The sequence below is a fragment of the Natrix helvetica genome (assembly GCF_964273705.1).
Source record: "Natrix helvetica genome assembly, chromosome: 6".
In the NCBI taxonomy this organism is placed as follows: domain Eukaryota; kingdom Metazoa; phylum Chordata; class Lepidosauria; order Squamata; family Natricidae; genus Natrix; species Natrix helvetica.
Genome location: NC_138553.1, coordinates 36,751,288 through 36,775,949, shown reverse-complemented (window position 1 = coordinate 36,775,949; position 24,662 = coordinate 36,751,288). Strand labels below are relative to the sequence as shown.

Sequence of the window (24,662 nt, the reverse complement as noted above, 5' to 3'; positions counted from 1 at the left end):
GAAAAGTGTCAGTGTAAAACTATATCTGCACATGAATTTGCCCTCTTGGATATACTTGACTGATAAGAGGAAAACAGAAAACATAAGCAGCTTTGACCAACATTAAGGGTTCCTAAAAGTGATAAAGGGATTCTGGATCTGTTGTAGCAAGCAAATGTCCCTGGCTGTTGCAAGGTTGCAAGAAAGGCCAAGGTCACATCTCTGTCAAGAGAATGTGTGAATGAGTCCACAGGGATTTAACTGACCTCCATGAAAATAAAATGTGGTTTACTCTGATGGGTGAATGTACCCACCAGAGTGTAAAAACAATAAACTCACCCAGTCAATTACATTGTCTGATTAGGGACAAGTCATTTAATGGAGAGTAGTGCCACCTGCAGCGGATGATCAAAAGGGTCAAGATGGAGTTCATCCCCATGGATCCATACAGTGCCAATGCACATTCAAGAGGGGCACTTTAACTGCATTTCCATGACTGCCATCTTGATTTTTTAGACTGCCCCCTGTAGATGAGACTGATGGAAAGATGGGGCAGAAGTCACGGAAAGAGAGCAGTGACAGCGTCCCAGCTTGTGTCAGCTGTGGTTCTCTAACACAGTTGCCCATTTGTTCAAGGCTTCTTTTCTCACGTGACACCAGTAAGCAGCAATTAATAATTAGAGAGCTGGAGCTGTTGACTGAATTAACTACTATGGCAACCAAGACCCTAAAAATTAATTGGATTAAATAAAAAAATCAGTTGGTCGTGGATTTTGTTCCCTATAGCAATTGAGAAGCTTTTTTGGGATTGAGGTACCAAAGCTTCAGCAAAAGTAGCCTGTTTCTTTTATGGTGATTTGTTCTCTGAAGAGAAAATTGCAGAGAAAGCAGCAGAGGGAAAATCAGGGCTCTCCGTATTATATTAATGTTTTCCAAAATGAAATAGGACTACAGGAGAGTTTTAAGCCTCCCCCCTCTTCATACAATGCTTGATGAATTTAAATAACGTATAATCTACCCAGATAGCCTTATTTAATTAGCAGTGGGTAAGTGCTCTGAAATGTAAATTCATCCACCCTGGTGAAGGAGGAAAAGGAGATCCAAGTTTCCACCACCCTTAGAACTTGCTTTGCTCAGTCTACAGGTATCCTCAATTTACAACCCCAATTGAGCCCAAAATTTCTGTTGCTAAGTGAGACATTTGTTAAGTGAGTTTTGTTCCATTTTACGATCTTTCTTTCCAGTAAACCACTGCAGGTGTTCAAGTTAGTAACATGATTGTGAAGTGAATCTAGCTTCCCATTGACTTTTCTTGTCAGAAGTTTGCCAAAGGGGATCCTGTGATTCCAGGACACTGCAATTGTCATATGAGTCAATTGCCAAGTGTCTAAATTTTGATTACATGACCATGGGGATGCTGCAATGGTTGTAAGCGTGAAAAACAGTTGTAAGTCACTTTTTACAGTGTTGTTGCAACTTTGAACTGTCACTGAATGAAGTGTTGTAAGTTGACAACTACCTGTCCATGCTTGGCTTTCCAAGGGGAAGTGATAAATGGTATCACTTCCCGTCATCTGCTCCTTCAACTTTATCCCTGAACTCTTCTCAAAAATGGTGTAGTGCTGTTTTCCAAAAGCAAAGACAGGTAATTTTGTTACAGACACTGCCTGCTAGAATCAATTTCTTTTGAGTTGATGTACAGGTAAAACTACTTTTGTTTCCCAGCATAGTGAGTAGAGGTGATTCTGCGACAGCCAACTGACGTCAGTGGCTCAGGTTAATTGGCAGAGCTTCTGCAGATTGTAATTAACTCATTCTGGATCTAAAAGTTTGCTGTGTCATTAGGATAATGAAAGACTTGTTCAGAGCTGCAGTTTACCAAGCAACAAAGGTAGAATTAATAGCAAGGAAATACAGTTGAAATTCATCAACACCTTACGCACGCTTCTCCATTTGAATCCATGCAATTAATTGTTTGTGTAGTATTTATAGCTGCACTGAATTACTTGAGGGAAACCCCCTAGAATCCTTCATATCTAGGAACAAAAGCAAAAGGAGATCTTCTAAAGAGCCAACTCTCCAACATAGCATGTCAAATACAAAGCTTGGATGAGTCAAAGGATAGACAAATTGTGGCAATTTACAAAATTGTTAGTTGGCTCAGCAAGTAAGCTCCATCTTACTGGGCAGATCTCTGCAATGAATCAGAGCCCTTTATTTTGTTTGCAAAAGGAATTTGGGGGTGTCTTTTAAATGAGTTGCTAGAGATGCATTCCTGCAGCCATATTCCCTGGGTTTCCAGAAGTGACACTTTTGCCCATGGAACACTATAGTATATAATCTGTGGGTTATATATGTAGATGGATTAAAATTGTGTACTGCCATTTATTTGTAGACTGTAGCTCACTCCTTGCTTTTAAAATAGGACAGAAAATCAGAACAGCAAGGGCCACTGGAGAGTCCAAAATATTCTAAAGGTGCTATTTGTTACAGAAAAGGTTTGTGATAAATATTCAACAGCATTCCCTGTTTTATTGTTTAAGAAATGGATGTAAGGGTGAAAAAGTTAGGCTGCAGTTATGATGCAATCTCTGCTTCTTCTGTAATGCAAAGTTCATGCTTAGATATTGAGGAACTGACACAGAAAAGCATGTACATCTTGAGTAAAGTGATAATTCAGAATGTCTGTATTTAATAATCTGTTTTCCCCTATGTAAAATTTAGTTATACAGAGTGTGTTCTAATGCTGCAATGAATTTTAATAGAACTATTACACTAACTCTATGGCACTCTGACAAATATTCACTTTGCTGATTGTTTAAATATTTTTTTATTACATTTACATTTTCCCATAATATAATGGCAAAGTGGACAATTTATGTAATATAAATTGGATGTATATATTTTTATTATTTTATTTATTTATTTATGTGTATTTTATGTATTTATTTTAAGTGTTATATGAGTACTTTCTGTAAAAAAAAAGAGTTAATTTTCTTGTTCGTGTTAAGAGTTTTTCCCATACAATACAGACAAAAATGTCAAAGCTGTGAAATTATGGCTTGTGCTGCTTCATACTGCAAACAAGTATGAAACTGAATGTTACACCTTGTAAAGGATTTGTCAAGTGTAGCAAATGAGCATCTGCAGACTCCAGAATGTTAACTAAAACCCGGGAATTAACAAATTAGGCCTCAATTTACCCCACCTTCAATCTGGGAAAGTTTAATTCCCAGCTGCTCATACCTTGTGGCTGTTGAGCAGCATAGAAGCCAAAATAAGTCAGTTTGTCAGTTCCAAGACTTCTAATAAAATTTTGGGCAGAGAACTTTGAACCTTGTTAACAGAACAGCCTCAGAAACTTTGCATTAAGCTATCATGCCTTGGTTTATCAGAACAAGGACATTAAAAAGGGAGGATACAAAATACAGAGTGTTCTTACTAATAAAGGAGAATATTTGTAGCTCAGGGTTGATACAAGGGTTTTTTGGTGCTCTCTGAGCTTGCTTGTTTTCCTGCAGATGTTTCATTACCCTAACTAGGTAACAGCATCTGTGCTAGTCATCTTAAGAGTTATCTTAGCTATATGATCTTTTGCATCCTTCTTGAAGATATGTTCCGCTACAAACAGCTTTTGATAGCCAAATTCAAGTTACATTTTTAGAGGTAGTTCGTTCAGAAATATGCTGGCTTTAATTTAGTTCCCACAATGGTTCTGGATTTTTCCACTGGAAAAGAATGCCCATGACTTGGTGGGAGTGTGTGGGGGTCTTATGGCTCTTGCTAGAGCAAATGAAGGCTAGAACCTTTGTTCGGTTCTGTTTGATGTGCCAGTTATAGTCCTTACAGGATCAAAAAGCTGTTGTAGATAACAGTTTTGTAACGTGCTATATGTGGGGGTGCTTTTGAGACTGACAGCAACAAGGGAAGAACGCAATGATTTGGCTGGTAGGCAAGTACAACTTAATATTTATTCTTAAACTGCTCTGTTGATTGCATAAACCAATCTAAGCCCAATTTAAACTGTTGGTCATGACCTGTAAAAGCCTTACATGATGTGGCGCTGGGCATTTGAGATAGGTTTTTTTTTCCAAAATGTTTTTCCCCCTGATCTTTGAGATCATTGAGAAAGATATTAAAGTTCCACCCCTTTGAGGTGAGGGAGACAATCTTTGTCTATAGTAGACTTACATCACTGGAATACCTTGCCTCCAATTTACTTCTTAATCCTTTTTTTAATAACCTTCTTGAAATCTATGAAAAACATCTTATTTGGGCTTTTAATGAGTAGTGGTGACCCGAGCTACTACAGTATTTTTAAAGTTTATTTTGTTGTCTGTTTTTATGCTCTAAACTGTTCTGAATCATGGGCCTGAGGTGATATACAAGCAATTTAAATAAATTTAAATAATTTAAATTATTAAATTTTAATCAATTAAAAACATTAGCTATTATGGGGATTATTTGATTTTATTAGGCATTCATTATTGTCTTGAAGATTATAATATCTTGCAGAAAAAATATGGACATTTTTGCATTGTAATTCTTTTCAATTTTAGTATTTCTATGATTTTTAAAATATCATATTCTGATTGCCAAATATCATATTCTGATTGCCAAAATAAAACAATGTGCACCCTATTTATCAGTTTTATTGAGATGGTCTTACTCTTACATATTCTTATACTTTCCCAACCCAATGTTATATGCAAACCTGCAGTTCTGTCATTTACTTTAATTCATTTACAAAAAAAAATGTCAAACCTCAGATTGATACTGATTCATTTAAAAATAAAATGAAAAAGTATTAGCTTACTCCAAAATCACAAGGAAGTTTTTACTTACGTTTCCTCCCACCACCCCAAGAATATGTATCACAAACAGCTGCTTTCCATGAATGCCTTTTTCTGAACCATCTCATATACAGCCAATCCAAAATGTTTAACTTTGATCTTTTAAAAATTATTTTACTTGTACCTGCTGCAATCAGCAGTCTCTATGTATCATTAAAAACAATGTTTGAGAGCTTGCACATAGATAGAATGTGAATATCAGTGACATTTTTCTTTGCTTTTTTTTACAGTTTCCAACTCTGTTAAATGGTCACATCCCAATGCAAATCCCCAGCTTGGATGGGACCTCTTCTCCAGTTCTCCTTTCTCCAAATGCTCATAAATCCTGATGTCTCAGCAAACTGGGGACTCACTAAAAAACTGGATTTGACATAGCCATTCTGATGGGTTCCATTTTTCTGGTAAAGCCAGGAGGACATGATGAAATTCTTTTACTATGGTTTGCACTTTCCATTACACAGATGACCTACTTGTATGGTGTTTATTTAGCATTTTTATACAGCGAGGGGGTTTTTTGTATAAGAAATCTTTTGCGCATTAAAACAACTTATAATTTTTATATCCTGCTCTCCAAGTGTTGAACACTGTTAATGAAGTTATCTTTCTTAATACATTTCTAAACAATATGTAAAAGGATGTGAAATGTTTTACTTCTGTACTCCTGCGTATAATGCATCCTGCTTGTATAAACTATAACCGGCTGTGCCTTCTTTTGCATAATGTTATATAAATGATTTATATATTTTCCAGTATTAAGATTAAGGTTGGAAAGAACCAAGTATTGAACACTTTTCTCCCCATCCTAGGATTTCAGTATTCCCCTTACAGCCAGCCATGTGGTGCAGCATATTCATGTAATTTTGAATTAAGCGCTTTCCAAATATATAAAGAATATTTTTGTTTACTTCCTGAACTGACAGGCCGTAATATTTTGGCCTGTGGGTTAAGAATAGAACACTATTTAGACATTAGTGCTTGAATTCTTCTGAAATAGTAATATGGTCTTAAAATACTTGCAACATATATTAGGGGCATTTTTTTTAATTGGAGGGAATAGTCTTATTCAGTGCCACTATCTTTGTGTATAAAGCTGATCGTTAAGAGAGATGTCAATCTAAAATTTATTTTTGTGAACAAGTAAAATTCTCACATGCTTCTTATCAGGGACGGAGAAAAAGTGTCTCCAGGGGTGCATGGACCAAGGCTTTAAGACTTCAGCATTTTTGATTTTTCAAAAAATATTTTAGTAATGCTTACAAAAATGAAAGTCTAAATAGATGACAGGTGCCTCTCCATAATTGGGAAATAAATACCATATCGCCATATTATGAATAAGTTTTCAGTGATTTTTCTCTCCTCCCCCCAAACCCACCTTGTACTAACCTTATATTGAATATTGTGATTAAAAAAATATCCAGATTCTTTATCTCTTCGTCAGGCTAGAATTCTGAAAGTAGAAAAGAGTTTGCCACTTCCTAGAGTATCATGACTGGTTCCCCGATGATGAAATACAAAACAAAGTAAAGCTGAATAAATGTGGGTGGTAGTGGAGAAGAAGGGTATTGTTTCTTAGCTGTAATTGGAAAGATATCTTGTACATGCATATTAACAATATTCAAACAAAACACATTCAGTTTAAGAAGTCAGATTTATGTTTCAAAATCAATGTGAAAATAATCTCCCTCTGTGCTCCAGCTTTGGCAAAAATGACAAATCCTCGTGTACATTTTGAAGTTAAAAATATGAAGCAAAATTTAATATAGCTGATTTTCACTTCACATTCTGTTTCCGAAAATTTACTTTCCTTCTTCTAGAGAACAAGTTTCTGCTGCTTGAAGAACCCACTGATTTCCCAGACTTTTTACTTGATTAGTATTCTATCACATTTTCTATCATATGCTCTCTATCTCCTCCTTGGCAAGGAAGCATTGCAAAGTGTCAATTTAACACACACTATATATGGAAAACATTTTCACTGCCAAAAATATTCTGTGTCGTGCACAGAATCCTGTTAGATTTTTCAGGGAATATTTGGACCCCAGTTCTTTTATGCATACTGATTCAAAATACTGATCAAAGCATATCCTACGTTGCTTACATCCTTTCTTAAACTTCTGAAATATATAGCCTACTTTCACTTCAAACACACTGTTACGCTGCATAATACAGGGTTTGGGTAGCCCTCAACTTACAACCATTCATTTAGTGACCGTTCAAAGTTACAATGGCACTGAAACAAATGACTTACGACTGTTGTGGTCTTCCCTGTGGTCATGTGATCAAAATTTGGGCACTTGGCAACTGGCATGTATTTAGGACAATTTCTGTCCTGTGGTCATGTGATCATTTGTAATCTTTAAAACTGGCTTCCAATAAGCAAAACCATAGGCAGAAACCATATTTGTTTAATGATCGCATGATTCACTTAACAGCTGCAGTGATTTGCTTTTAACAACTGTAGCAAAAAAGTTATAAAATAAGGTGCAACTCACCTAACAACTGCCACTTAGCAACATAAATGTTGAGCTCAATTGTGGTCATAAATTGAGGAATACCTGTATATAGCTGTTATAACTTGGAAACAAATGTAACAATCTTACATTTTTAAATTTAAGTTTAATAAAATAACTTCAAAAATTTTAAGAGTGAAACACAGCATATACACTTTTTCTGATTATGCAACAGAAGCTTATCTTAAAATCATTTATTTTGGCTGGAAAAAAATAGTAAAAATAGAGCTTGGCATGCTAGAAGCATTTGTAAACATTCAAAACTATGCACATTAAATTCATGAAAGAAAACTGTTGTAAACTTTGCCTAAAACAGGGGTTCAACATCTTTAGAATGGTTTTGGGGTGGGATAAATAACATGTAACATTAACAGTGCAGTACTGTATCCTTTGATTTATGGGGGTTTTACATTAAAAATAGGATTGTGTTCTTCCCATTTGAAGAACATGCAGAACGCTATTATTTGGCTACTTTGAATAATCACATGCAGAAGTGAGATGAAATTTAAGCTTAAGAAAAGTTTATATCAGATGGTATATTTCAGGTGGTGTAATAATGGGGACCTTGAGATTTTTTGCCAATCATCAGGAAGCTGTGAGACTGAGGTCATCAGTAATATACTGTAACCTTTATATTGTAAAAGCCAGAACATGTTCATCCATAATAAGCTACATATTCAGAGCCATATTTCTTTAACTCATTTCCTTAAATGCAAATTAAAGGATAGTAAGTAGCTAATAGATGCTTGATGTCTAAGTGCCCCTAAATGCTGTATCTAACCCCTTTTTCTCTGTCTAAATCTCATGTGCCTTAATTAGTCCATAGTGAACTACAAAAGTAAGCGTTTCCTACTAGTACCCAGATTAGTCAGATCATTGCTTCTATAATTCTTGGCTAGCATACTACATTTAGGCATCGTAAAGCCCCAGATTGAAAAAGATTGGTTTAATTGTTTAGTTGAATATTTAGCAAGCCAATTAACAGCAATGCTCTTTCTATTATGTTTTTGCATACTTATAATGTGAGATGCTGAAGATACTACAATAGAAAAATAAACATCATGGCTGCAAATGCACTTCTGCATTTTCATAGATAGCGTCTGTGGCAAACACATACAGTGTGAATTACCTGTTGACTCTTTAAAGTTACAAATGTTTTTATGTGTTTGCTATGTAAAAAATAAAGTATACCAAGCAATCAAGTTTACTGGATAATGGTGTGAAGTTCTAACTGCTTCAGTCAAGAAATTATTCACAGATACACAGGGAACAGACATTTATGCATTAATGTGGGTGTTGTTTAACATAATCCTTCTTCTGTTGCCCAATCCATGAGATTTGCTCCTACAAGACATACCCAAATATGTTTTATTTGTTCACAAGTTTCCAAACAAAAGTTTTAAATGGTACCACCGTTAACACGTACTGTACATCTGCTCTACCAAGTGAGATACTTCAGAAGATACTCATATTTGCATACAATCCTTTTGAAGTACAATTGACTAAAGGTACCAACAAAATATCTATTAAGCCAGATTTTCCTCCAGATCACTGCAAGTAAAACTCTCAACTGGCACTGCATTACTGGCTAGGAATACCCGGGATTTGTAGTCCAGTATGTCTAAAGGATGCCAAGAAGAAAAAATGCTGTGAAAAATTCTGATTTCCAACATAAATACCATTTAAGCCTGAAAAGTTCTTTAATTATTTTCATTCACATTTTACACATGTAAACATTGGAATAGCTTAAATATATTTATTTAAACCTACCTCACAGAGCTGTTGTGAGGATATTTAACACTCATGGGGAGAAAAAGATTGCATACATTTCAAGTAGCATTAATAAGAATAACATTGAGTCCAGCTGGTGAGACACTCAGATTTATATATTAGAAATTTGCAATAAATTCTTAAATAACAAATGTAACATTTGGTAATGTTATGTATAATATTTCAATTATTTTTCTATTGGCTATAAAGACTTCTTTTTTGTAGTTTATCTGTTCTATTTGTAAGCATTTAACATTTAACCCCTATGTGTTAGAATTTCTGGTAAAATTTCACTAAATTCTGAGAGCTGGATTCAAAGTTCTCTTGCTGAAGGAATGTGGAAGAATTTTTTGCTAATGTCTCCTCTTTCAGAGAGAGGGAGGGAGAGAGAGAGAGAGAGAGATGGATGCTGTAGACAATGAAGGGATTTTTCTAAATAGTATGGTAGGTGGTGAGGAACTGCAAGGAAAATAATGAAATGGAATCTCAATTCCTTCTTTGTGCAGTCGAAAAAATGGATGTATATATCAGAATTGCAAATAGATCAAGTCTCTCAAACTGTAATAATGCTTTGTTCGAATATATTAGGAGAAATAGCCACAATTCTGCTGAATAAAAGGCAATTTCTGAATTACTTCAAGAGTTTAAAAATCCTGTTTCTTCCCTCCGTTCCTGCTATGCCTAATTCAACAGATGTCTTACTGGTTTGTCAAGCAGCAGTTTTCTAGCTGAATCTGGAAAGTTGAATTTAAACATTGTTTCCAAACAATAGTGTATTCCAACCATATACAGAAAACACATATATCTTCTGCTTACTTTAGTAAAACTAAATTACATCTGCCAGCTAGTTTTTGTGCAGATTTCACTGGATTAGCTGGTGAGTTTAAAAACGCATAATACATGGTGGAAAAGTTTCAAGCTTCAAGGGAAGCCATCTTTTAAAAAATAGGATTTATTGTTTTTCCTGAAAAGTGACAGGAAAGTTTTCTTCAATTCAATGATTTTGGCAAGCTTCAGGAAGGTGAGGGATTCAGGATTTCAAGAAGGCGGGAGAAATGCAAATTTTTCTTAAAGCTGCATGGTGAGATGCTACAGAATATCTGAACACTACTGAAGATTTCCATATAATATTTATACTTTCAAAAGTACAGCATTAATACAGGTCCATCTGTTAGAAATAAACAGCAATTGGTTAGCTCTACTGGGCTTCGTTAAATGTAAAACCAGTTTACAAATGCTGAAAAGCAGCAGTGGTCCAATAGTCACCATTTCACATAAATTTGTCTTCTTTTCCAGAAAAGAGTTCTCAAATTAATTTTACTTTTATAATAATAAAACATTAAGAAAACATTCCAAAACATGCCACAATTACTATTCACAAATAAAGTTAAAGAAACATACAAAATCTTTCACTTAATACTGTTAAATAACAATAATCAATTACAAGATTTCCTGAACAGAAATGGTAGGACCCCTGAATGTTTTACAGTGAACATCAGGAAAAAAAATTAAGTTATCTAGGAATATTTTTCATGATACATCAGCCAAAGATTTACATAACCATTTCAAAATATACTAATAAAGATTTACAGCCTCTGGAAGATGCACTAAACAAAGAGGTTCCAAAAGGTGAACACAAATGTTGAAAAATACTGTTCCTATCACCAGGAGGTACTTATGATACTCACTGAGATACATAAGCTTAGTAGTACTGTAATATGATGACTTAATTTCAATAAACAGGTAACGTCTACAACCTTTAAAACCCTCCAAGTTCTCATACTCTTATGAAGCCTGCAGTGATAGATCCTTTATTGTGGACTTGCATTCTTTAGTGGCTTTCCAATGAACATGTGGTCATAAAACAGCCACAAAAGCAGGTGGCAATTAGAGAATTGAGCTGGGATGCTTCCCACCCACAGTTTGTTTTGAATCACTGGAACATTTAGGGAAATATCAATATCAAAAATATTCTAACAGTCTATTAGAAAAAGTTAGAGAAGGGAGATAATAGTTAAGTGTCACATATAGGTAGGTGGTTTATCATTTCTGATATAAGCAAAATAAGAGATCTGGAACCTGATCCATATAATTTGTCATCAATTTGAACTGATATCTGTACTACTAAGTGCTTTAAAAAGGTATTTGGTAGCATTCTAAGTACTTTATATCTAATGTTAAATAAGAAATTTACAGGCCAAGAACTAGAGAGTGTTAAAGTAAATAGTAACTATAGTCAAGAAAGCTGTGTTTACATTCCAGGAAAAATTGCAGTTAAAGAAAAAACAAGATATAAAACTGCAGCAATAATTCATGAAGAGAAACAAGGCATTCACATAGCATATACAGTAAACCCATTGCAACTCTTTCAGGCATTCGGTTCTTAACTATACAGACAGTAGTTTTTTAGCAGCAATGATTACACAATAAATAATGCACTGTGTTTCTCAGTCCTGCACAAAAATTGCAGCTACTGTTACATTAACAGTTGTAACCTACTGGATCTAATGCTGGAGGAGACCTTAAAATGTACAAAAATTTGTCACATTGTGACAACAAATATATATATATATATTTACATATATATTAAAAACAAACAAACCAGTAGGTCCGAAATAAAAAGACTGCACTGTGAGGAGGACAGTGTAGACAAACAGATTTCAAGTCCACCAGGGAAGAATTGCCTTTAGACTAGAGTCCTTGATGGAGGTAAAACCAGTCTTGGCTTGAAACAGTACTGCCTGCCTCAGAAAAGCATGCTTTGTCGTCTGGTCTTCCCATGTCCTAGAACAAAAAAACATGCATTTTGTTAAGAGATTAAGGTGATTTTTCGGTATACATACTGATGCAGATCATATCAAACAGATTTAGAAAGGAACTGGCAGTTTCTGTGAACATTATATTTAAAGCAATCGTCTCATGGAAAGAACAAGTTTGGTTAAGGTATCAGGCTAGAAACTGGGAGACCATGAATTTTAGTCCTGTCTTAGTCATTAAAGTCAGCTGGCTGATCTAGGCCAGTCGCTTTCTCTCTTATATTCTCTCCAACTCATCTCATGGGGAGTATTATGGGGCAAATAGGTGGAGGAAAGTGCATTGGATATGTCCACTACCTTGAAATAATAAAGGCGGGATACAAATGAGCAAATCTATACTTAGTCACACATGCTAAGTTACAGTATAGTTTGGTTCTGCCTTAGCATGATGTTTGAATTCAGCCACTGTGGTTTGGAAATTTCCCATATATGGCTTAATAGTATTTGTGAATCATTGTGGCTTAACAACCTGCATCTTAAATAAATCAAAGCGTCATATGAGGAATGGCTCCAGTCATTCACAGAATGCACCTGAATACATCAGCATATGATGCAACAGTGCCAAGCTACTTAATAGTGCTTTTTTCTATGATCCACAAGACCATAAAGAAAAAAAAAATCCAGATTTTTGCAAAACTCTTTAAAGAAAATCTCGTTTGAGGAAACCACGGAATTCTAACTATTTAATAGGTATTAATTGTTCTACCTCATGTAACCCTGAGAAAGAACTGCAAATATGACTTTACATACCTGTCTCTGGATAAGTGGAATTTCGAAAGCCTGGATCTTTTTGGAGCTGAATTTCTTTCAAAGTGAATATTGATACACCTGAAACAATATATGTAATGACGTTTTTCCCCCAAATAAGTGTCTCAGTTTCAAAAATATATTTAGGATCAAAAGAAAACTTTATCAAACAATATAGAATGCTCAAATCTGAATAATCCTGAAGGATTTACAGGAACTACAGCAAAGAAGAAGAAAATGGTATTTTCCTTTCCTGTCATCATCCCCACTTCCAATCCCAGCTGGACAAAAGCAGGAAGAGCTAAGAACCCGTGTAAATTTGATTTGAACCTGATATTGGGTATCAATAAAGGTCTTTCAGATGAAAGATGCAAGGTTAATAACTGCTAGTTTAAATACAACCTAACTCAAGTGGATACTTTTGATTCAATGTAATGTTTAGAAAGATTCTTAATTTTCTGAGCAAGTAGAATAAACCTCTTCAAAACCAGATGCACAGGTCATATCAAAGGTGCAATAAACTTACTTTCTGGTAAAGTATGTATTCTAGTTCCAAGACTTCTGAAATATGCATGTTTCATAGCCTCTTCTGCTGATATTCTTTTCTTTGATTCATACTGGCAAACAAAAGGATAAAGACTATTTTAAAACACAATTTATTTACTTCAAATCACAATGTTTGATCTTTAGTACCTGTAGCTCAGTGGTGGGTTCCGGATTCTGTTCCAACCAGTACAGTTGGGACGGCCCCGGAGTTATCCACATGCACGTGTGCAGCATGCATGCATTCTAGCATCAAATGACGCTTCCCAAGCCTCTGTGAGGCTCCAGCTGCTTCACGGAGTGTCGCACAGGCGCCGTATGCGCTATGCACGTGCACAGAAGCGCCCAAAGCATAAGTAAGGAGCGTGGGCGGGTGGGCCCTCCGAAGCACCATAACGGAACAGTACCCGGTGCTCCGGGCAGGATCCGGTACTCCTGTACTGGGGCGTACCGTCTGCAACCCACCACTGCTGTAGCTATATACATATACATACATACATCTAATTATATGTAGATAGATAGATAGATAGATAGATAGATAGATAGATAGATAGATAGATAGATAGATAGATAGATAGATAGATAGATAGATAGATAGATAGATAGATAGATAGATAATATTTTAGAGGTGCAACACTACCACTTCCCATTCTTTTTAATGAAGATAAGTATTTAAAGTGTTAAAAAGCTCAAGTGGGTCAGGAAGCTTGTGGACACTAAGGGAAGTGGCAGTGGGTACTTCTTGGGAACATCAGAAATGAAAAAAACTGAAACAGATGAATTAATGGACTGACTCCATGGCCCATGGTACAACTACACTAAGACATTGTTTGTTACATTTTTGGTTTAGTATATCTCATTCAAAGACCCATTATTTAAAACTTTTGGCTTAGCACACTGGTGAATACAGCCCGAATTAGTTAGGTTCCACATATAAATTCAAGCAAAAACTAGTACATTTTCTTGCCTTTATTTGTATATGCGCAAAATTGTTTATGCTGTTGACTTTCAAAATCTTTTAAGTAATTCATCATTTATGTACTTTTTCAGGGTTTTATCATATGAAATTATCAACTGAAGGAAGAAATATTTGATTGAAGGAAGAGATCTTTACAATGAACAAAAAAGAAGCTGCAAGAGCAACGTCTACATACAAGAGCAACATCTAAATAATGCTCTTTTTTGAACCATAGTTTTGTATTCTTCTAATCTACCAATTAAAGAACTTGAAAAGTACTCATTTAAGCTACATGTGTAAAGAATACAAAAAACAACTTACTTGAAGAAATTTTACTATCAGTTCAATCCCTTCTGAATCCAGCCTAGAAATAAACCATATATTCATTGTTTATTCACACTTTCCAGGTGGATTCTAATAATTGAAATAATGTGTGTGCCTTTGCTTAAGAGATACTTCCAATTTCAAAATATCTTGAATGCAATTATGGGTCTACTTAACACTAATAAGGTCATATGTCTACTGTTATTACTAAATGCATTGGGTTAATACTATTATTTCATTGTATTTTAATGTAAAAATAAAAAAGCAATACTTTTAAATAAACAGATGTATCATGTAACTGGCATTGAAAATATGCAAGAATGTATTACACATGCTTACCACTAAAGAAAAATAATTTATTTTGAAAATGCAAGATTGTTTAATCACTAAATGAATGTAAGTCCACATGAACTAGAAAATAATTGCCTAATCTAATTAAAATAGTGTAAAGCAAAATGTGTAGCAAACTGATACCTAAACAAAATTAATCACTGGAATATGGGTTTTTAAATAAATCACAGATTAACATTACTTGCTGAGAGTCACTAGTTTGAGATTTCTTTATTATACAGCAGCTGTCTTTAGCCTTTATTTGTTTTTTAGGACAAACTGAGAATTACACAAGGGGAATTCCACTTATGCACCAGCAACATCTATAGCTTTTTTCTTTTGTGACTGCAAAATCGTCTTTGGAAGATCTCCCAACCCTCTTCAACAGAACTGAATACTATTTCAGGGAAGACAATACAATATGTTGGAGTGTCTAATTATTTAAAACTGGTTTGCCATAACACATTTTTTAATAAAACAAAATATTACAACATGCTATTCACAAATATGTGTATAGCTATAGTTAAAATGTAGAACTTCAACAATATAAGATTCCTGGAATCAATTTTCACTTGATTTATAGTTGATATCCTAATTATAAAAACTATTAATTTGGATCATTAGCAGATATGATACAAATTCAATTATTCTACTATTCTTTATGCAAAGGTACAAACACTTACTGGACAATGAGAATAATAATCCATTTAGAATTAATCCCTCAACAAAAAGAGTTCCTAGTGACGGTTATTTTCCCCCAGAGAGAGTACTTATAATATATGTGCAATTTGAACTTTAAATACCTTGGAGCATGGTTGATCAAAGGTTGTGGCTTGTATTTGGGAAAGTTGTAATTCTTAAACTCATCACTGGAAGTAATGCCTGGCCATGTTTCTTGTGATGGAGTTCCTGAATTGAAAGATTAAACAAATCAACATAAGGAGTACTAATCCCATGTAGACATTAAAATAAACAAAGTAAAAATTTAAACAGCTCCCAAAATAATAATTGATTCTAACAAAAGTACAGACTTGAAACATCAAAATCATATCCCCCCCCCTTATAAACATATAAACATTGCAATTATAGTGCAAGTCTAAAGTTTTCAGAAATTCTCTTAAGAAGAGCAAAATAAATTCACAGCTGTAAGCTAAACATATTTACCCAGAAGTCTGAAAATTAAGTGCAATTCATCTTCAACCGTTGATCCAGGAAAGAGAGGTCTTCCTGATGCCATTTCAAAAAATATACATCCAACTCCCCTTTAAGAGAGGAAAAGCTCAATTAAGTATTACAAAGGAGATGAAAGTATTTAAAGCTATAATTTTAATGATAGGTAGATGGCCTACTTAACCTAATTGTGTTAAGGTAATGGGGTCATGTAACTGTCAATGACTTAGTATCCTCAGTTAGTATCTTAATAGTACATTATTTTTCCTTGGTTATGAAAAATAATCAACATGATTTGCATTCACTTGAAATACATTTGTCCAATCTCACTATTGAGATTTTAAATATGAAAATATTTTAAGTTCAGAGATTCAAATCAACTAAATTTTGAGATATTTAAATATTTAAGCAATATTTTCTTGGCTTCCTTCCTTCTTCTTCCCCCAAAGTTTCAAGTATGAACTAGAGAAGCATCTGCAGTATTACTGCTTATTATTAGCAAAGGTTACTTAAAGGTAAAGGAGAAAATTATACAGATGTGTTTAATTTGAATGAAAGCAAGCAGGTTAATATTTGAAACTCACCACATATCAATTTGTGTGGAATATTCAGAAGATCCGAGGAGAACATCTGGAGGCCTATACCACAATGTGACAACTTCATTTGAATATGTCTTTGTAGGAACAGATTTTGCTCTGGCCAGGCCTTCAAAAATAAAGTGCAAAATGAATTTCCTTAGCCCTATTCCATCTTTCTTCAATTTTATATTATATAGATCTTTTTCATAGAAATGTCACATGATTCAGAAACTATAGCTAAGCATTCGCTTGCTGCTATAAAACAGGAGCATTTATTTTTGACAGACCAGTGCTTTCTACAGAATGGTCAACCATATACACTCTCAGCAACTTGATCAGAAGCATATGAAATTAATGTGTATCCAAAAACATGCCTGTTATATCCTTCTGGTCTCTTTTTTTCTACTTTAGATGTATCACTCATGTTTAGAAAATCATGCATCTATGTTATGGAATTACTACTGCTGAAAAAAAATCTTTCTGGCAAACACTTCTGCCATTTGTGATGACACCTCCGCTAAACCCCTCCCCACCTATCTTAACAGCAGTCTCCAGACAACCATGCCCTTTCAACTATCCCTTTCCCCTGCAGCCTGGTGATTCAGGTAGAGATTAATGTCTTCCTGTGCTGCCAGAAAGTTTGCATTCCTTTTTATGCATCTAGAAAGGGATAGTCTTTTATTAGTGCACAAAGAAAATACACCAAAATAAAGCAAAGGAGAAGAGGAAAAGAAGCCATGAAGAAAAGAGAAAGACTAAAAAATACAGAATGAAAACAACAAAATTAATTTTATGTTAGGCCATATCTAAATTCTGAAAGTGGTCCTCAGGAGAAATAAATAAAATAGCCCTTGAGATGAAAACATTGTCAATCTTGGCACATATCCGTAGTCCTACTAAGAAGGAAGCGCCTCTGGCAACTTTCTCCAATCTGGTGTCCACCCAATGACTCTTATTGGCCAGTTTAGCTATGAAGGGAACTGTATGCCACATCATCTGGAAACAACTTTAGCCTATAGTACAAGAGACTTAGAGCTGCTTCCTGAAGAAACTGTGCAAGATATTGTCTGCCGTATTTCTGAGGGAGAGTGGAAAGTGCTACCACAACATGAGTCACAATGGGTCATAAAAGGGAAGATACCCTTACACAATAAACAGGCAAGTTCCTTTAAAAAGCATATAGAAAGTACCAAGTGACAAAGGTGGAATAGGCTGTTTTTGTTTTTAAATTCTCTTCAATATAATGCCCAGAATATATTCCTGGGAAGCTAAAACAACTAGAGGAATCTAATAAACTTTTTTTTTGGGGGGGGGGTTGAAGGGAGGGAAACAGAGGGGCAAGAGGAGCCCTCTGTTTTTTGTTTTCTAAGTATCCCCACTAAGTATTCCCCAAATCCTGCACATTTTGTGTGCTTTTCCTTCCAAGAATAGTTTGATTTTCCCTATCATCTAAAAATTAATACTGGCTCTCAGACAATTAAAAAACCATGTTTGGTCCTAGAACACAAATAGCTGGCAAATCAGAGAAGGAACATAATCCATAGTTTAAACTGAAACAGCACTGTAACATGCTTTTACAACCAGGTGAATTACATAAGATTAGCAAAAAGCATAGAGCACTAGAAATAGCTAAAGGCAAAAGCTATAAAGCAGAAGCTTTCATCCTCATGCTTTTTTTGAGAGAAATTTCTGTTTCTGAAAGAATTAGAACAAGAATGTGCTTCTTTGATAAACAAATAAATTTTATATGTGTGTGTGTGTGTGTGTGTGTGTTGTATTTGTACTGATAAATAAATAAAGGGAGACTAGTATAGATCTATTTCGAGCTAAGTAGCTCTCATCAGCTAGCCATACCCTTACTGGGATTTGAGCCTGGGCTGTATTATATCTTAGGCAGGAGTCTTAGCTAAGCCATTTAGGCATACCAGGGGTTGTAACACAAATATATATATATATATAGTGCTAAATTCTCCTCCAAAATAGTTTTTTAGCATTTCAGACTGTACATCCACAGGAAAACTACACAGTGCAATGGCCCTTAAATCAATTGAGCAAAACTCAGCAAATGTGAATTGTGTCTTTCTCGGTATGTAAACATGAATATGGGTACCTGTGTACAAACACACACAGACTAATATTCTTAAAACTAATGTGGGCATTGAAAGGTGTTCATAGAATTGAAATAAAGCAAATATTTTTCCCAGTCAAAACAATCCATTAGTTCTTTTACTAACCAAAGTCTGCTAGCTTTAATTCTCCTCTTTCATTAATTAATAGATTTTGTGGTTTTAAGTCCCGGTGTAGTACTTTTCTTCTGTGACAATAGGCCAAACCACGCAGAATCTGGTATAAAAATAACTGATAGGGGAGAGAGGATTAATAAATATTTCAGGAACAATAACCAAACCTACACTAATTGAACCTCAAAGCTGCCAAGGTAATACAACAATCAATATGTTTATCAATGCATAGAAGAAGAAAAAACATTCAAAAATATAAGCCATTTTCATATGCAGGTTGTAATTAGTCAATTTATATTTGTTACAGAATATAATAATTTTAAAATTTATCTATTTGGCTCGGAATGTATAACTTTCTGGCTCTGATTATCTTCCCTTACCCTGCAGACATCTGTTTAAAATGCAATAAAAGCTAAACCACAGGTTAATAAGCCTGCTGCATGATATAACAACCATTCCTAATAATGCGTTTCTATCTATGTTTAATCATATATTTCATACTTTCATAGCCATGGAAAGTTTTATTTTGATGTAACTATATTTCCCTTTACTGTTTTTCTTATTCCTCTGCACTTTGGTTTTTTGTATCTGGCTAACCCCTACAGTAACAACCAGATGCTCAAAGACACTTCTTTTTCATACAGTACAGCGGTTTTCTCATAAAAGAAACAAGCTCTGGCTTATTCATATTCGTTACATAAGAAATGCACACACACAATACCCTAGCATTCTGCTATATATTTTAGTGCTCAGGCATAGTTTGCAAAGTGGATTTAGAACAAAAAGCTTCTTCCTGGGATTTGCAAACCAATTTTTAAAGGAGGTCTGAAAACCATTATGTTCTCAGTGCTTTTCATGGACCTTTATTATTATGTTATAATGGGCTACCCACATTTCTACTCATTCTTAGCAATCTGGGATAAAATAATAGAATCCTACACTTATTCCCCCCCCCCCAATGTTTTTGAATCAGTGCATTCATGTCTCCAATTCTAATATCTACAGACATGTTGCATCAAAAATGGGCAAATTAAAAATAAAACAAACCTGGTCTGAAGTAATAACAGCTAGTAACAATTATTAATTATCGGCCTAGTGACTGGAATTATACATATGATTTGTCTTGTTTTATTCTTGCCTTTGATCCCAGATGTACCGAAAAGTGCATTTCCTCCTATTTATTGCCTTCCCACTATTTGAGTTGAAGGTGAATTATAGCAAGAGATACAGGAGTGATTCATCAAAGGGTACACTAAGAAATTGCAGTACTGAGCATGGTTTTGAATAATTTCTCATGCATAAATTCAAACGTTCAACTCTCAGGTAATAATTGTCCTGCTAGATTATATATGGAAAACTGAGGCTGAAATAACATCATTCTCTTAGGATTCAACGAGTTTAGGCTTTTGTTCCACATCCAATATACTACTGGCTAAATTAGCACAGTGCCATTCAAGAGGAAATTTGTGTGGTCATGTGATAACTGCAGACTCATACTAGTTCCAGGATAGTTCATTTCGCTTATATGAATAAGTACTATGAAAAAGCAGAATATTACTATCCCATTTTTCTATAACCATTTTCTAGCAACCCAGAGAACTCAATGATAAGAATACTAGATTTACCTATTCTAAATTTAAATGCAGCCTGTTTGTTCACTCAGCCAACATGGTCTACTTTGATAGTTCTCTAGAACTTCAGGCAGAGGGAAGTCATTTTCATAATCTATTTCCTGTTCTTTTTCATAACTGAAAATACCATCTAAATACCTGCCACACCAAACAGAGGAAGGGAACCAACAGAGCATTAAAGAGGTTTTGCAGAGCTTGCCAATTTATCCATAATGTTAAAAAAGGCTTCCAAAAAGATGGATTTATACACTAAGAATACTTATGAGTTGCATTTGTCACAGAACAGTTTTTTTTCCAGCTGTTTATCTTTCAATATATACCATATAGTTATAAAACTTTACCTATCCTGTCACATTGCTCTTTGAATTTACTCTAGAAATGGTATTTTATTATCTTTTTATAAGGATTTTAAAAAGATGTTTGTTGCCTCTTCCATGTCTGGATAAACCTACCCATACCAGAAAGTTAAAGATTTACGTTTGGAATCTATCAATATCTCTATCTGATATAAATCAACAGAATTTCAAAGAAAAGTTACTATATTTTCCCTACCCCAACCCTGCCCCCATCCACATAAAAAAAAAGATCCTATAGAGTTAAAGTTGGAGACAAGAACAGTTGGATGGCTGTATAAGCCAAATCTCATGATGTTCTAGTACATTATGCTGTCAACCACATTTATTCTGACAGCTGTTGTTTATTGAGCACACTACTCTTACTTGAAAGTATAACAATATTTAAAAAGTCTATTGGAAGGCAAGAACCAATTTATAAAATCAAATTCTTTACATATTTATTTCAATGAGTCAGGTTCTCATAGTGACATAGTCAATGTTTAAATAAATTTTAATAATGAAATTCATGTTCTAAAGAAAAAAGAATTTAGAAAAATGTATGAACATGGATAGCATTTGTATTCAGAAAACATTCAAATTGAAAATTAGAGATTAGGACTCACCTTTACATTATGCACACTCATAATGTTCCCACAGTCATCCATATATTGTTTTAGGTCTTTGTCCTGACAAAATAAAAATAATTTGCATTAAAGATAGGAAGGTATTTTAATACTTGTTAATTGTTTACTTTGGTGTATGTCTTATTTCTAATTCAGGAGAAATGGAAGTAACATATATTAAACATATGTTAAAAGCTAGCCTTAAAGTGTTCATTTCTTTAAAATTTTAAATTGGCTTATTTAAAAATAGTTCATCAAAGTAGTTACAATGCTGGTCAAGATTAAGAAATTAGTACAGCAACTTTTGATTAATTCATTGTTTCATTAGCAGGGACAGATGATTAACTAATAAAAATGTTTCAGCTGACAGACTGATTTCTAATTTTAATCAGTATTTGAGAAAAAAAAGATTTTGGTCTTAAGCAATAGAACTCAAAAAACATCTCTATGTACGTTTATGGTCTGAACATTTTGCTCACATTGAACATAATCAAGTCGATTAAAAAAATAATAATCCAAGGAGACCTAAAGAGGTACTGCACGTCTTATACTAATCAGCTAGTGAAAAACATTTTTCCAGGTGCCGCTGTGAGTTCCTAGAAAACAATTAAAATTATGGCATCAAAAGATTACAAAAATTACCCTCCCAGTAAGTATTACATCATTATTATTTTGCTTCTTATCATATTTCTATCTCTATAGCTTTACATCAGGGGTGTCCAAACTTGGGAACTTTAAGACTTGTGGACTTCAACTCCCAGAATTTCCCAGCCAGCATGGCTGGCTGGGGAATTCTGGGAGTTGAAGTCCACAAGTCTTAAAGTTCCCAAGTTTGGACACCCCTGCTTTAGATGATTAAGCTAAACACTTGAGAGAATTTTTTTAAAAAAACTTACCAGATACTCAAATACAAGAGTTAATGATTTGTCTGTATGGACAATATCGTGCAATGTAACAATATTTGCATGTTTTAGATCTTTTAGCAATGACACTGAAAAAAAAAGAATAGAATAAATTGTCAAATACAGAAATGAGTGAACTAAACTGTTTTACAACCTTCCTTGCCACAGTTGTTAAGTGAATCACGGCTGTTGTTACATTCGTAACATGGTGGTTAAGTGAGTCTGGCTTCCTCATTGACTTTACTTGTCATGTAATCACATGATCCTAGGACACTGCAATCATCATAAATACACATCAGTTGCTGTGTGTCTGACTTTGATCATGTGACCATGGGAATGTTGCAACAGCTGTAAATTTGAAAAGTCACTCTTTTCAGTGCCATTGTAACTTCCAATGGTCACAATGTTTATAAGTCAAGGACTACCTGTATTATTGGGTGGTAAATGGGTAGTACTGATGTAATTCTTTTTCATTAATTTGATAAGTCTTCAAAAGTAATTAGGAAGAAATGCTTCAGATCTCATGTGAGCACAGCAGCTTTATGCTATTCATTAAAACAGTGTTTTGTACACTTTAGAAAATATGCTGCTGCTTTAAAAAATATTTTACCTAATCGTCATTAAAGCAAAAGGATATTTTCCAGGTTTGGGTGAAATCTGAAAAAGGATGTGACTGCTTTAATTAATAGCAGAGAGATAGTCTTCTTATGCTAGATCTAAAGCAGGGGTGTCAAACTCAATTTCATTGAGGATCACATCAGGGTTGTGTTTGACCTCGGGGGTGGGTGGGTGGTGGAGGGCGTGGCCAGCTTGATGTCACCTGTGATGGCCAAGTGCTGACTTCCCTCAGACACTCTCATTATAATCTCCTTCCTTCCTTCCTTCTTCCTTCCTTCCTTCCTTCCTTCCTTCCTTCCTTCCTTCCTTCCTTCCTTCCTTCCTTCTCTTCTTTTTCCTTCCCCTCTATCCTTATTTTTCCTTCCTTGCTCTTTCCCCATCTTTTTCTTTGTCTTTCCTCTTTCCATTTCTCCTTTCCTGTCCCTTCTTGCATGCTCAAATGCAAAAGAGGAAACATTTCTCCTTTTGTTTTGCTTTTAGTTTGTTTTGCTAGCCCTCTGCCAGTGAAAACGGAGCCTGTGTGGCCGCATGTGTCCCTCCTGAGGTACGTTTTTGTTGGCAGAGGCACCGTGGGCTGGTCCTTTGCTATTTCCAGGGCGGCCCTGCAGGCCAGATCTAAGCACCCTGTGGACTAGATCCAGCCCACAGGCCTTGAGTTTGACACTCCTAGTCTAAAGCACAGCTTTAAAGCACACACACTGCTTTGTAGTTTGGTTTAGGAACTTCACATCCAGGGGAAAAAATCAACTGAAATAACTACAGCTGCAATTAGCAATTTGGCCTAAATTGATCTAATCTTTTCAGTGCAATTACACAGAATTTGTATTCTTTTGTGCTCAAAACATACCCATGAGAAGTCTGATCATCATCAAAATAGCTTAGATCCAGTTACATGCCCTGAGTTGATCAAAAGCTTACATAAAATGCAGCAAGTTATCTTGATGATGAAAAGAAGTAAATAAAATTTATGAAGTAAATTGTGGGCAGGTAACCACTTCATTTAAGAAAAACTGGCAAGTATTTATCATAAGTATTGCTAATTTAAACAGCCCATTTTTTCATTGATCCAATTGCAATGAATTTGGAATGACTGATGAAATATTAACTTTCTGGAATCTTAACATTTTACTTCAAAATATTTTACAGTTCTTTAAGCAAGCAATAAAATTGCAGCATTTTCCATAAATAACCTTGCATTACTGTATTATTGTTGAAACTTTATACATATCCTAAATTTCATAGAATATAAGATAATTAAGACATTTCCTCCACCAAAAGAGTTGAGTAAGAATGTAGTTTTCTGCCGTTGATGTTAAATTTGATTGGAGACTTAAATTTGATTCTGTTACTGTAAACCTTACAATTCAATATATTGCTTTTTTTGTTTTGTTTAATTCTAAAGCATTTTGCTTTGGTCATACGTTGGAGAAATAAAAAGCTTATTTAAAACTGGCACAAATAATCATTGCTTAATTTTCTGATGTTGGGACATAAACAATAGCAAAATTTCCCAAGTCTAGGCACTGAATATGTTAATTGCCCCATTTCCTGGATATATTGCTAACTGCTTTTGTTTATGTTGAATTGGATGCTTTTAATGTTTTTTTTTTTGTTGGTTTTACTGTTTTTAAATGTGTTTAAATTTTTTAACAATATGTTTTCTGAATTGTAAACTGCCTAGAATCATTGACTGAGATAAGCAGACAGAGGAATGGAAGGAAAGAAGGGAGGGAAG

At 34.6% G+C, this 24,662-nt stretch overlaps 2 protein-coding genes across 10 annotated transcripts in view; one reads left to right on the top strand and one right to left on the bottom strand.

Moving 5' to 3' along the window:
* ELK3 (ETS transcription factor ELK3) overlaps positions 1-8,540 on the top strand; it is a 46,867-nt gene extending 38,327 nt beyond the window's left edge. For all 9 annotated transcript variants that reach the window (XM_081957320.1, XM_081957325.1, XM_081957319.1 and 6 more), the window contains one exon: positions 5,063-8,540. In XM_081957320.1, the coding sequence (XP_081813446.1) occupies positions 5,063-5,161 (99 nt within the window). In that variant the 3' untranslated portion in view covers positions 5,162-8,540. The remainder of the gene's footprint in view (positions 1-5,062) is intronic.
* A 936-nt stretch (positions 8,541-9,476) lies between these two features.
* Positions 9,477-24,662, bottom strand: part of CDK17 (cyclin dependent kinase 17) — an 80,537-nt gene continuing 65,351 nt past the window's right edge. The window contains exons 8-17 of the mRNA XM_081957315.1: positions 22,304-22,398; positions 21,408-21,470; positions 18,813-18,936; positions 16,585-16,705; positions 15,995-16,092; positions 15,634-15,739; positions 14,498-14,540; positions 13,202-13,292; positions 12,679-12,756; positions 9,477-11,896 (exon numbers count right to left, since the gene is read on the bottom strand). Of these exons, the coding sequence (XP_081813441.1) occupies positions 11,859-11,896; positions 12,679-12,756; positions 13,202-13,292; positions 14,498-14,540; positions 15,634-15,739; positions 15,995-16,092; positions 16,585-16,705; positions 18,813-18,936; positions 21,408-21,470; positions 22,304-22,398 (857 nt within the window). The 3' untranslated portion in view covers positions 9,477-11,858. The remainder of the gene's footprint in view (positions 11,897-12,678; positions 12,757-13,201; positions 13,293-14,497; positions 14,541-15,633; positions 15,740-15,994; positions 16,093-16,584; positions 16,706-18,812; positions 18,937-21,407; positions 21,471-22,303; positions 22,399-24,662) is intronic.